The sequence below is a fragment of the Solanum stenotomum genome, chromosome 12 (genome assembly GCF_019186545.1).
Source record: "Solanum stenotomum isolate F172 chromosome 12, ASM1918654v1, whole genome shotgun sequence".
Classification (NCBI taxonomy): domain Eukaryota; kingdom Viridiplantae; phylum Streptophyta; class Magnoliopsida; order Solanales; family Solanaceae; genus Solanum; species Solanum stenotomum.
Window position 1 is genome coordinate 27,218,933 of NC_064293.1, and position 14,593 is coordinate 27,233,525.

At 28.0% G+C, this 14,593-nt stretch overlaps 1 protein-coding gene across 1 annotated transcript; it reads left to right on the plus strand.

Moving 5' to 3' along the window:
* The first annotated feature begins 12,476 nt into the window (after positions 1 to 12,476).
* On the plus strand, positions 12,477 to 14,225 carry LOC125848192 (WRKY transcription factor 71-like). The gene is made up of 3 exons (XM_049528014.1): positions 12,477 to 12,979; positions 13,076 to 13,219; positions 13,670 to 14,225. The coding sequence occupies exons 1-3, from the start codon at positions 12,546 to 12,548 to the stop codon at positions 14,046 to 14,048; spliced, it is 957 nt and encodes a 318-aa protein (XP_049383971.1). The 5' UTR covers positions 12,477 to 12,545; the 3' UTR covers positions 14,049 to 14,225.
* The last annotated feature ends 368 nt before the right edge of the window (positions 14,226 to 14,593 follow it).

Sequence of the window (14,593 nt, forward strand, 5' to 3'; positions counted from 1 at the left end):
AATTTTAACTTGGGATTAGAATTAATTTGATTATTAGTCTATGTAACTTCCAATATGGTGATTTTTTTTAAAGCCCAAATATGATACACTTGTTATGCATTAGGGTTATTCCATTAGCTTCAGACACTAGCATGTGGTATATATAATTTCAAGAAAATCTACAAAAATCCGAAATATTGGAAATCTTTGATTATTGTTGTTTAAAATATAAATACTCCCGTTGTCCCTAATTACTTGTCCATTTTTCCTTTTATAGTTGTCCCTAATTACTTGTCCATTTTGACAAATCAAGAAAGAACAATTTTTTTTTACCTATTATACCCTCAATTAAATGACTAATTACTTTGAAAAATGTAGGACTTTTCATCCACTTCATAATTAATAGGGGTACAATGGTAAACTCACTATGTCATTAATTGATTTCTTAATAGATGTGTCAATTCAAAAGTGGACAAGTAATTAGGAACAGAGGAGGGAGTATATTAGTAGTTAAGTATGAGAGAATTAGTCAAAGCTAAAATGATGGTGAAGTGGCAACAAGCACAATATTAGACTTTTTGTATATATGGTCTTGATTCTTGAAGTTGCTGCAATAAAACTTGACGTTGAATCTTGTCACATTAGAATTTTATTAGTAATTTAATTATAAGTAATGGGTAATTTTGACTTCACTGTTTTCAAGTTAATAAGTTGGTCAACTATATTCTACTGGTATCTCTTGAATATATCATTGTTCTCGAAAGAAAAAAGTTAGATGAGATCATGAGTGATGTTTTTATTACTCCCTCCAAATCATTTTACTTGTCACATTTTTTTATTTATACAACTTTTTAATATATTCTTATTTACTATCTTTAATTATTGAAAGCGTTAATTTTGTTCAATCAATATTTTTTCTTATATTTAAGAAGGGTTTCCAGATTAATCGAAATGAATAATAGTTTTCATCAATAACTCCAAATTGGATCAGTTTCTCCTTAACAAATAAATGCTTAGGCCAAAAAAGTTCCTGGTTAATGAAGAGATAGTTGGAGAAAGGTAACAAAATCATATAGTACTTTTTATTACAAAACAAATGAACCAAAAAAAAGATGAATTATTTTGCGAAAGAATTTTTGAACGCCCTATAAAAGACGGAAATTGTGCTTGTGAAAATTATCGAGTAATCAAAAATGAAAAAATAAAAATATAATTATTCTTAGCAATCACAATCTTAGAGCATGTGTATGTCATATTCATTTTGGTTTTCTATGCTAATTAGTCAATGTTTATTATTTCCAAAAAAAATATTAATATTAAGGATAAAATGAAAAATTATACTCAATTATATCTTAATTATTCAAAATGACAAATATTTTGGATCATCTATTTTAATAAAAAGATGACAAGTAAAATAATCGGAAGGAAATACTAATTAACCCCTCCACCCCACCCCCACACACCAAGTTTTCATTGAAGAAAAAAAGCAACTATGAAGGGAAAAAAGAGGTGGGGTAATTCCCTCAAATTAGAGTCCATGATTATACATTTATATCTACTTATACCTTTTGGTGGTCTTAATTTATTTTTTCTATTTTAGTAGTCTTAGTTTTAGTGATAAACTTACCTAAACATATTCAATCTTGACAGGACAGGACAGGAAAATAAATTATATTCAAAGAAACCCGCAATACCATTATAATTGGATAAGGAAAAAGTAAAGATAAGACTTTTTGTATATAAAAAATGAACTAACTCAAAAATAAAACATTATAATAATTCTCGCTATTGGTGTACTTAGTTTTATAAAATAATATTGGTAGTCTTTTTAAAATCTAACAAGTTTTATTTAAATTTACCTTGCTCTTTAAGTAGGGACGGGACAATATTGATTATGAATTTGATTGAACTCAGTAATTTTGGTTCAAACTCTGAATTTATAGTAAGAAATTTAGTGAACATGTATAAATTATTAAAAGAATTAGAATTTCAAACTTATAAACTTCAAATTCTGACTCTGCTTCTGTCTAGAAATGCATGATTAGGTCGCAATTCGAATTTTGAGATGTGCAAGGATAATTACGCCTTGACCTAGTGAGTGAATTTTTTTAAAATTAATTAGCACCTCACATTCCCCTAGTTTGCTTTGGAGAGCTCAATGCAATCTTGTCTTAGAGGTTTTTGGTCTTTATATAAAACGTGACCAAAAAAAAAAAAAAACTTTGTACTTCAATGGTAAAATAATATGTGTAGGCTACTTAGAGTTTAGAGTAAAAAGGACTAAGGTTTTTATTTTGCTTTTGTATTAAAACATAGTATTAATTTTTTTTAAATTATCCACAATACTTATTGGGGTCTTTTAATTAAAGTATTATTTATTTGAAAATTACATCAAGGGAGGTGGGAAATGGAAGCAGATGTTCGTGGACAGAGAATTCATCAAGTGAGCTAACTCTCAATTTTTTTAAGAGGATGTTGTTTAGCTTGGGCGATAAGCGATTATTTCAGAACTAAATGAGGATTAGCTTATATCATGTTTGTTAGAATTTTTTATTCTGAGTTTAGATATTTTCAAAATTATTTACAGTAAAAATGTGATATAAATCCTTGTATCAAACACCAAATAGACATATTTACCCCTATTCCAAAGTCCTTTCATCATGGTTAAAATAACAAATAAAAATTCATTTCGTTTTCTCTAGTTAAATTGAACACATATTTTTTACTATACGACATATCTAGGTGGTTCTTGAAACCACCCAAAGTGTCAGTATATAATTGTTGTTGTACTAGAATCAATTTGTACTTAAGTTTAATTTATTGGTTCATTAATTGCTGGGGTAATTGATTAATTAATAAATGACCAATTAGGTTGCTGCACATTGAAGCTTTTTAAGTTTGAATTAGTCTACAACTACACCTTTTTTAAGCAACAAGTAGATTTTGATGTCAACAATTGGTATGATGAAGTTAGAAAGGTACCTTTTGAATTAACTTTTTAGACTTGAATTTTCTATGAAAATGATCTATCATCATGCCCCTTTCTTTACCTTATACTATTTATTTTTTTTATATAAAAATATTATGTCAACGTCTAAAAGATTCTTTTTAATTTATTTATGTTTAAAGTATGCAAACCTAACAAATAAAACCTGCCTGCTCCTTTCTCTTCTGTATTGATATAGACTTGCCAAAATATTAAAAAGACCATCTTTTTATGTCACATATAATGGACACAATTTATAAGGTCAACAATTCCAGCTTCTCTCTTTTCTTTTCTTTATTTAAAAAAAAAATTCTCAATTGATTTTAATATTATTCTCTTCCCAAGAATATAATGTCCTCCTCTATACCATAGGTCTTAAAATTTAATGATGGACAAACTTTTATAAGTAATAATAAAACTTTGTTGCTAATTTTATTTAATGAGAAATCATTAAAAAAAATTGATAGTAATGAGCTATTGATTAATGACAAATAATTAACAATGAATGTTATAGCTAATTCCTTTTTCTGAATGATGTGATAGAGAATTTAGGAGCGTCGGCACGAAAAATTTGATTGAAAATATTATGCTATTCTCAAACACGCTCTCGATCTCAATTGAACCACGACTAACTAACAAATAAACAAAAAAATATGAAAAAAACAATAAAAATCGCCCAAGAATATGTATCATCATTAATATAAATTCAAGTATAAATATATATTTGTCACTTAGTTTTTGTTTGTCTGTTGATATATATATCTGAATGTGCCCCTAAAAAAACATGCCACACACAACATAAGTGGAATAATGTCATACTTTTAAAGCTAGAGTAACATGTAGATGCCTTTGTCATTGGACTCAACAAAAAAATTAATTGACCAATCATTTCATTTCCCCACACTACTACATATAGACTCACAAATTAATAATTGTGTGTGCATGTGTTTTTTAATATCTTCTCCTTTTTATAATATGGATCATGCATGAAGGGGAATATAATTTGCAAGTGTCACGCTTTCTCAAAAGTTATAATAATTAATTAGCTCTTAATAATAGTAATTACGTAATTGATTAGGGTTCGATATTGATTAGTCTCGATAAGGCTATAACTACACTCATAATATAATTAAGTCATATTTTCTTAAACAAATTGTGTATTATGCATTTGATAATCTGAAAATGACATATATCTATATTTATTTTTATATTCATTCCCTATAAATAATGGGGATGACGTGCTAATTTTTTAATCGATGGCTTCTTCATTTAGATAAGTTGTTGGATGAAGAGGATTAATTAATGAAATATATAGAGAGAAATCATTTTCTTTCATGAAATTTGTTCGATCAATAATTCTTCTTTTTTCCTCAGTTCGAAATCTACATTGAAACCTCGACTAAATGAGAATCACGCATTACAGGGCCCATTCAGAGGTGATGCTATCAATAAAAATTTCTCCATATTCAGAACTTCAACTTGAAACCTCTAATTAAGATTGGAGTTGTCTTACCACGGCATGGCAATCCATGTTGGTCTTCTATTAATTCATTCTCTCACCCAAGAGAATGGGGTAGGTAAAATGGAGGGGTGGTTGGTTAGTAATTGGATTATGGCATCATGAATGAATCATCATGTATGTATCAATTTTCTCCTCATGTTACTCCTATTACTAGAAACAAAGGTTTTTTCTCATCAAGAATTAACAAAATTCATGTTATATATAAAATATGATTTTCATATCCATTTTCAGTGAATCAACTCAATGGAATAACACATGGTGGAAAACATATTCTAAATACTAGGAGACATCCTAATTTTTATATAAAAACACAATTTTTTTTCCTTTACTCACCAATTCTATTAAAATATATATGAAAACACTGAACAATTTTGAGTGAAAAAAATCAATGAATAAATAGTGATTTTTTAGTAGTGTCCCTCTGATATTTTTACTTGTCCGTTAGAGCATGTGCGTTAATTTGATGATGTTTCACAAAGCATTTTTCACGAAATAGAATTATTGGTATTAGAATCTCTAGTAGTCAAATATATTTTGGTATATGTTTGGTAGGGTAACTAATTTGAGGGCCAAAGCTAATGTGACAAAATTCGATTTTTTATTCCATCTACAAAATTAGCAACTAAAAAAAATGAGGAATAATCGTTTTTTTTTAAAAGTGAAATGATATGTACAACAGTATAAGACATGAAAGGAAATGAATATATGAGCGGACCAAAAAAAATGATACTTATCCATCTAATCGAACACGACTATTTCTAGTGGTAGAATTTATCGTATTTGATATTTATATTGTATTAATGAATGTAATATATCTTCAGTAATTTTTTAACTATGATTAAATAGTAGATATTTAATTTTGATTTATGACTTAATCATCATAACTCATATGATTTGGTATAAATATTAAATATGAATAAATTTATTTGAGGCTTAAACTAGCTTATGAGGGAAAGAGCAAGAAGTATTTCAAATATATGCGGGCGGGTTGACTCTTAACCCGCCCCATCCACTTGCTGCTTTGTTCTATACTTCTATTGCCATCCTTTTGCATATATTGTTCACTCCCTTTATTAAAAATAATTTTTAGCGATAATTGACTAATGATAAAGATTTAATTGGCACTAAATATGTATTTTTTGTGGGAATTAAATACTATTTATAAGTGTCTTTAAAACCTATCCAAATTAGCAATTAACTAATGCTAATAAAAAATTTAACATTTTTTATTAATATGTATATATTGCTGCTAAAAACTATTTTTGTTTCTTATCAAGATTTTTTTTTTCCATTTTAAGGACTAGCCAACTAAATATACAACTAGTAAAAGTTGAATGGAGTTTGGCAAATTAGATGTCAAAGCATAAAAAGGGTGGGTAGATAAGATAAGGCAATACTTTTTCCAAGTCTTTTAACTTTAACTACTATTTGTTTTTTCCTTTAATTTTGACTATATATATATATATTTTTTTTTATTTTATTTTATTTTTCTAGAATTCATTGTCATTTTTGAAGGTGATGCCTAGGTTGTTTCCTATCTTAGCTCTCAATAATTTGTTTCCTAGTCTATATTCAACTCTCACAAAGTTACAATTATTTTTCTTTTTCAGCTCATCATTTATATAATATAAAGGGAGACATTGCTACATGCATGTTATACATTATTTTTGCTTTTTGAATGTCTCACTTTTTTTTGTTAATCATCAACTTGTAAAAGTTTATATTCTCACTTAAACTAAAATAATACATGAATTTGCATATAAATATTCCTAATTTTTTTCAAGAGGTTAAAATTGGAATATAATTTCACATCTTCCATATAAATTAACCATGAGGACCTCACGGATTCTTTCAAATTGATCTTGTATATATACCGGTCATTTCCTTTCAATATTTGCTAGGTAAGCACATGATGAAAAATTGGAATAAAACAAAAAGAGGATTAATTTGAATTATATTATGTCAATTAAACATTGATTAGATTGAGAACAAGAATTAATACTACCATCACTATTGCTACATTGAAATAATACAAGAAAAAAGTCAACATTTCAACTCTATAATTATACTATAAGAAAAGATTCTCTTCTACTAGGTCTAACTTTGGTCTATAATAATATTTCTAGTGGTAGAATAAAATTAAATTTGTACCTAACTTAATCTAACCCTAAGAGTTTATTTCGTTTGGGTATGTCGGACTAATTAATAGATAGTAGCTCTAATTTTTAACAAAAAAATTATAGAGATAAGATTAGGGTAATAGCTAAGGTGTACAAATTTATTCCGCCCAACCTATGCATGCCACGTTTGGTGATATAGTAGCGAAAAAAACACCAATAATCCATTCGATAAGAAATCAAGTTCTATTATTGGTCCGCTCAAGCTATGCTTGCCTCGTTTAGTGATATAGTAGTCAAATAAACACCAGTAATTTGTTCAAATATGAAATATATTGTTATTAGGAGGTAATATATCGTATAGTAATATAAGATGCCAAATCCTATCATAATATACTAATTAACAAATATAAATTATAGAGATAGGATTAGAGTAGTAGCTATGGTGTACAAATTTGCATGACACACGCACCCAAAATATACATATTTTTTTAATTTTAAAAAAGGAGATATTTTTTAATTTGATAAAATATAGTCACAATCTTGCCGCAATTTTAGCGGCATTTGTACTCAAGGATATATATCTCATTGGATTGAGTAAAGAAATGGAACAACATTCAACTCTAATCAAAGAGGTCAATTATATAATTAAATTAAATTAGTTGAACATAAGATTATTTAATTGTAAAAAGAAGTGCTTAGGTAAAGGTCAAAGAAAGAGTTCTTTTTTGTTTGTGTATAATATAATATTAAATATTATACAAAGACAAAGTCGTAAATTATGTGAATTATTTTAAGGGCTGTGTTTTCACTTATCACAATATGAATTGGTTTACTTGTTCTTTGTTGTTTCACTTTAATTAGGAGAATATAATGTCTTATGTGGTACAATATTTTAATTTTTAAACAAGAAAAATACTTCGATATTTATCAAATCTAATATGTCGTATGAATTTTTTGTAGCTTTATTAATTGACTATCTAAATTTTTACCTTGTTGATGAAAACTGAGAATCAATTCCCCTCTTTACAATCAATCTCTTTCTCTACCCCATGGACATTGGTGAGAGTCAGTTTTTACCTTATCTGTAATTCAGTCGAATGACTCACTATTTACCATAATTGAAATTGAATTTTTAAAATTTTGTATCGACAATGTTCTTTCATCTTTCAAATGGTGCATCATCAAAATCAAATTCGTCTCGCACATTTGATAATTCTTACTAAGGTGTGTTAATGGTTAAATTATATATTTTTCAAATCGATTAATGTTTTTAGCTTCATTTTTTTTTCTTCAATTTTTTTTTATACAATTAAACTTCTCATGTGCCGCATAATTATGAGAATGCCTACCCGCGACAAAAGGAAAATAAATACTTTAAATAGCATGCTAACAAAACAAAAAGGAATAATAAGGACCCCAAGGACTAACTAAAAATGAAATGTGGTCCTTCGTTTTTATTTTCAGTTATTCACTAATGTCTATATTTCAAAAACCGGTTTCATACTCAAGTCACTTTAATTTATACATCTTATTTGGGACTTTGAATTAACCTCAAATTATTTATAGTTACATAAATATAGAATATCTATACTTTTTTTAAGATTAGAAATTTCATAGTAACACAAATATTTATATATAACTTGTTTTAGACTACAAAACACATCTTTTTTTAGATGTAGATTGCATATATATATCAGGGACAATTTGCCTATTAATGAGTATTATTTAATTTACCCATTAATCACCGTATATTATAAAGTATTATAAATTGACAAATTTTTGTGGGACTATTTAAAGTATCATAAAATTTCATGGACAACAAGTTATATTCCAATCGATGAAATTATGACAAATTTCTATCGGAAATTCATGTGTACTCGTTATTTTTGACAGAGAACATATTCTAATCAATGACATTATCAACGAATTTCTATCGGAAATCCATGTATACTTGTTTTTTTTTTAGTGAGAACTTATTCCAATTGATGAAATTATCGACGAATTTCTAGCGGAAATCTATGTATACTCGTAATTTGTTTTACACAAAATACAATCGATAAAATTACCGACGAATTTCTATCATAAATATATGTATACTTATTTTTTTTTAAGAGAATTTATTCTAATCCATGAATTTTCCAACGAATTTCTATCGAAAATCCATTTATACTCGTTATTTTTTTCACAGAGAACTTATATATATTCTAATCTATGAAATTACCAATGAATTTCTATCGAAAATCCATGTATGCTCGTTATTTTTTATAGAAAACTTATTCCAATCGATGAAATTATCGACGAATATCTGTAGGAAATCCAAAACTTTATTTTTGAAAAGAACTTCAATCGATGAAATTACAGACGAATTTCTATTGAAAATTTATATATAGTACTTGTTATTTTTGATAGAAAACTTTAATCGATGAAATTACCGACTAATTTCTATCGAAAATCCGCACATACTCGTTATTTTCGACGGAATTGATCGTTAAAAATCGCAAAAGCATACTACTACCATATAGACGGAGAAGGGGGGGCCTGGAAAAAAGACTAAATCAAACTTACGTGGTCCAAAAATTTAATTTTATGTGGCTAGCACATAATTTAATTTGTTTCATGTATTCAAGTCATCATTATAATAAATGTTGTCCACTCATTATTATCTTAGCTTATTCTTGTTGGCAATTGTTCATCCTCTTATATATCTAGGATATATACAAAATTATACTTTTTCTTGCGTGTCTATTATTCTTCACTGAGGTGAAAATTCTACACCATTACACATCTTTGAAAGCCAAGGCCTATTTGCACTATAAAAAAAGAAATTTTTGAAAATTTTGACTCGTTTGTTTGAAAAGAAAATATATAGGAATATCTTTTACAAATAAAAATGAACAATTGAAAAATCGAATAATTTTCCACAAATAATTTGAGAGACCACAACAATTCTTCCAGAAAGAAAAATGACAATAAAAGGAAATTACGTATATTTTGTGACTATCAATTTCACCTTTCACTTTTTCATTTTAACGTTTTTAGATGGAAGTATTGAAAACACCATCTTTATCTTTAAATTATTGATAGTCTTAAAAATATTATTTTACTTGATTAACTAAATTTAAATACATCTCAATCTTATAATATGGGTGAAATACATCCGTTAATTCTCACCAAGTTTAGGGGTGTTTTTAACACTTCTCTCGGCTTTTTATTAAGAGTCGCATCCCAATTTACATAAATACATCCTGATTTACGTAAACGGTGTTTTCCATACTTCTCTCATATTTTTAGACAACTCTCAGAACATAAACAGTAGATGGGGACATGGGGCTGCTCCTCTCTTAAGCAGAAGTCTCAAGTTCAAGCCTTAAATATAAAAAAATTGAAAGCGTTTTTTCATGAATGAGGCTCTACCCGATATAATCGACCTCCAGTATAAATATCACGTGAAAAAATAAAATAAAAATGATAATATGATTGAACTTGGTTTCTACTAATCCAGCTAATCAATATCTATGCTATAGAAAGCTTATTATAGGGTAAGATGGAGATGGAGTGGCGGTACAGCTCTCTCTTCGATAGAGACATTCTTCTCATAACTCAAATCGAGTTTTTTTAATAAAGGTTATAATTATAAAGAGGCTTGACTATATACATTAAAGCGAGCGAGATAAAAGACACGTGAGGGTCACATGGTGGAAAAATAATAAAGAAAGTGACGTGGGTTGGGTATGAGTATAAAAAGACAAGAGGGACAGCTAGGGGAAACCACATAACAGAAGCCACGTGGGAAGTACATGTGTCGGCTACGGTCAAATGCCGGTGATAAGTAGGGACACGTGTTTCAGTATATAAGTTTCCAAATGGCCCAAATGTTTGACTGAAATTACAAAAACTCACCCATAAATCTTTACTAATTCTATTTTATTTATTTATTCTGTTTGAGTTCCTCCGTTGACTTTCTTACCCCTCATTAATGTTTTCAAGCTCATTAATAGTAGCTTTTTTCTCACTTGTTTCGTTCATATATTAATAAAATAATTTCATATATCTATATATATTTGAAGAGCTAAAATCCCATGGTCATTTATAAGCAAAAATGTCGCTACCTGATGAAGAAGTTGGGAAGGCATCAATTGTTTGTGTGGTATTAAATCGAATATAGTGGAAAAAAGTTCTAACTAATTAATATTCACTTTGACCCAAAGCATAAATTCAGAGGGAAAAGGATATAACTTAGCGATAGTCTTTTATGAATAAAATGAATTTTTTTTATTTAAATAAATAAATTAAAACAGAGTCTACCAAATCAATTCTCCTATTAATACTAATGTATTTGAATGTGTTGTGTTTGTTAGTGGTGGAGCTAAAAAAATTTATATTAAGGTAATTCAAAGTCCTTTTATTTTTATTTTGATTTATCATATTTAAATTATTTCTCAAAAATCAAACAAAACCTTGCAACTTATACTATTCTTCGTATATTTGTTGAATTAATTTAATTTACTCTAAATTAAACTGACTCACGTGAAACAAAATATGTCCAGTAAAAACGAACGAATGGAGTATAAAGAAATATATAATAGATTCACAGTCTCGTGAGTGTTTTTTTTTTTTTTTTTTGGTGTATTTGTAAACTAATTATATACGTACGAGTACTGAATGTTGAGATATGAGAATATAATTGTGTTGAACCAGTCAGATCGCTATATATATATTTATATGAATTTATTAATATATCGTTATAGGACTTTTTATTATTATTTATGTGGTTTCTCTAGATGTTTACATCTAAATATTAATGGAGTACCTCTTCTTATACGTTATCTTGCGTAAGAGTCAATGAGCAGAATGTTGTTGAAATTGTCAGAATAATTTTTTTCATTTTAAATTAAAGCTAATTATTAACATGTATTTATTCATTTATTTAATTAATGATTGATTATCTACCTAGCTTCCATTTTAACTAAACCACGATATATATTCTATTGAATCAAAATTCGAATAAAATGTTCCAATTTGCTTTCCATAAAGTATGTATATATTGTTTGTTCACCAAAAAGAGACAAGACGCTTAGTTTGTAATGGTGACAAATTTGACTACATTTGATTTGAAGTGTGAAAGAGTACTAGATAAACACTACAACTAAACTAAATTACTAAAATTTTAATCATCACATTTAAAATATTTTATTTTTTCTATTACATATATCTATAAAAACTATATAATCATTTTCTTCTTTTTGTATATATGGTCCCAATAATTCCAAAAGCTTAAATTTGCAACACGAAACATGCGGTAAAACAAAACGGAATACTATAATTTACCATACACAATATTTCAAGAAACAAAAAAAATATATTCCTAAGATAGGAACAAAGAAGGAAAATGCTTATTACAGCTAGATGTATATTCGGTCTGTCTCAATTTATGTGACATTGTTTGATTTAACATGAAGTTTAAAATAAAAAGAGATTTTAAATTTTGTAACCTAAAACATTTCTTGATCATTTGTATGACTATAAATAATTTCATTAAACGCAGATAAAAAATTTTAAAGTTAAATTATTTTTAATTATAGTAAATATACATTACTAGTGAAACAAACTAAAAAAATGTATCGCATAAATTATGACGGATTCCTTCTTAGTGACAAATGACTAGACCCTAAAAATGGACTTAAAACTTTGTCAAATCTTCTTTACAAAAGTGGGGTCTACATCTATTTTTTTCAAAACTTATATATAATCTCTCATTCTACCATTAAAATTTAAAATACATTAAAAATAGACCTTAGTTAGCTCAAACCAAGAAAGAAAAAAAGAGAACTTGTCAAAGTTTAAATACAGACACATTATCAACCTCTTGTCAAACCCCATCCTCCCCACCCCACCCCCAACAAAACAAAAACCCCTTTTCTTCTTCTTGTTCTTCAATATGGGTGATGAACTAAGAGATTTGTACTATCATCAACCATTTCAAGAAGATATTAGGCATGATTCTTCAATGGTTCAAAATATACATATGCTTGATCCTTCTTTTATGAGCTATACTAGTGAGTATTTACATGGATCAAGTAGTGATTATATTACTAATAATTCACTTGGAAAACCCTTTGGATTTTCAACACCATCTCCACTTTCTTCACTTAAAGATGATGATATTATAAAACAAGATCATATGGATGCTAATGTTAATTATATTAACAATAATGATGTTGTTGGAGGAGGAGGAGGAAGTGAAACCCCAGTTACACCAAACTCTTCAATCTCAAATTCTTCATCTAATGGTGATCATGAAGATTCTAACAAGAAAGATAAACAAGTCAAGGATGAAACATTAGAAGATGGTGAAGATGCATCCAAAAAAGAGTAAGTACATATTCAAGTTTCTAAAGTTTTCTTTAATTTTATCTCTTTTTTACCCTCATTTGATTTATTTTTTCATTGAAATTATGATATGTATAGGAGTAAAGCAAAAAAGAAAGGAGAAAAGAAGCAAAGGCCACCAAAATTTGCATTCATGACAAAGAGTGAAGTTGATCATCTTGAAGATGGATATAGATGGAGGAAATATGGACAAAAGGCTGTTAAGAATAGCCCTTACCCAAGGTGATTTTTTTTATTTTTTATTTTTTTGCTCATTTTTGTTGTAAAGAATTCATAAAACCCTAAAAGAACACACTTCTCTTCCATCAAGAATCCATATAATTAAGGTAGCTAGTTAGTCAAATCTATGGTATTTAACTAGTGATTTGATAACAAACTTTCTTTTTCTTTTAGTCCACATGGTTACCTACTAGTATGAAGATTGTGTTCCCACTTCCCACTTCCCTAAGTTATGTTCACATTTTCTTGTTCAAGAATTAAGCTTAGATTCAAAGATGTATACTAGTCAAATCTTATTATTCTATGAACAATCGAAATTTCATACTTGTGTCAGATCCTTCTTATTTATCTTTTGATAATCTTTCAATCTCTCAATAATATCATGATTTTCTTCTTTTAAGAAGTATATATATTACATAATAGTAATAATGTTTTGTTGTTTTGTAATTGTAGAAGCTATTATAGGTGCACAAGTCAAAAATGTCAAGTGAAGAAGCGTGTGGAGAGGTCATATCAAGATCCATCCATTGTTATCACAACATATGAAGGTCAACACAACCATCATTTACCAGCTACTCTCCGCGGTAGCGTTGCAAGAATGTTGAATCCTTCCATGTTAGCTCAACCATCACCATTAATGGCACCACAAGCAAGTTTTCATCAAGAATTCATCATGTCACAAATGCCTCAATTTTATGGACATGCCAATGCTTTTGCAAATTCCTCTATGTATCATCATCAACAACAGATGCAGCTACCTCATCCTCATCATGATTATGGACTTCTACAAGACATGGTTCCTTCTATGTTTAATCTTAAACAAGAACCATGAGGCTTTGAGCTCTAATTAACCCTACTTGAAACTTTATAGCTACTTAATTTTCTTTCTTTCTTTTTTTGTAGTAATAATTTAGAGATATTATAGATGGCCTCTTCCTTAATTATCTCATGTATTATATATATATTTTAGTACTTCACCATCATATATATACTATATCTAATTTCTCTTCTTTCTTGAGCTTATATATACATAGATGCATGCCCTTTTGAATTAAGGTGGATTTGATCAACATCAAGGTAAACTAAGGCATGGATATATCATATATATATATAATTCCTTTTGATCTTGGATTAACTTGAATCATCTTATATATTCCCAAGCTATACGTGCATATTCTCATGTAGAGATGGCAAAAAAATGCTATACAACACATGTACGACGAGATATGAATCCAGGGTTATGAGCTTTGAGTTCTGAATTTTAGAAAAGACAGATTACTAGATCTTCGATAAATGTGAATTTCCTGACACATATCTAGTTTTGACCATATTATTTATACATAACTAGAATATCTTAAACATATTTTATAGGCTTAT

Coding starts and splice junctions, on each gene's coding strand:
- LOC125848192 (XM_049528014.1), top strand. CDS start 12,546: ATGGGTGATGAACTAAGAGATTTGTACTATCATCAACCATTTCAAGAA. Junction 12,980..13,075: donor GAAGATGCATCCAAAAAAGA/GTAAGTACATAT, acceptor TGATATGTATAG/GAGTAAAGCAAAAAAGAAAG. Junction 13,220..13,669: donor AAGAATAGCCCTTACCCAAG/GTGATTTTTTTT, acceptor TTGTAATTGTAG/AAGCTATTATAGGTGCACAA.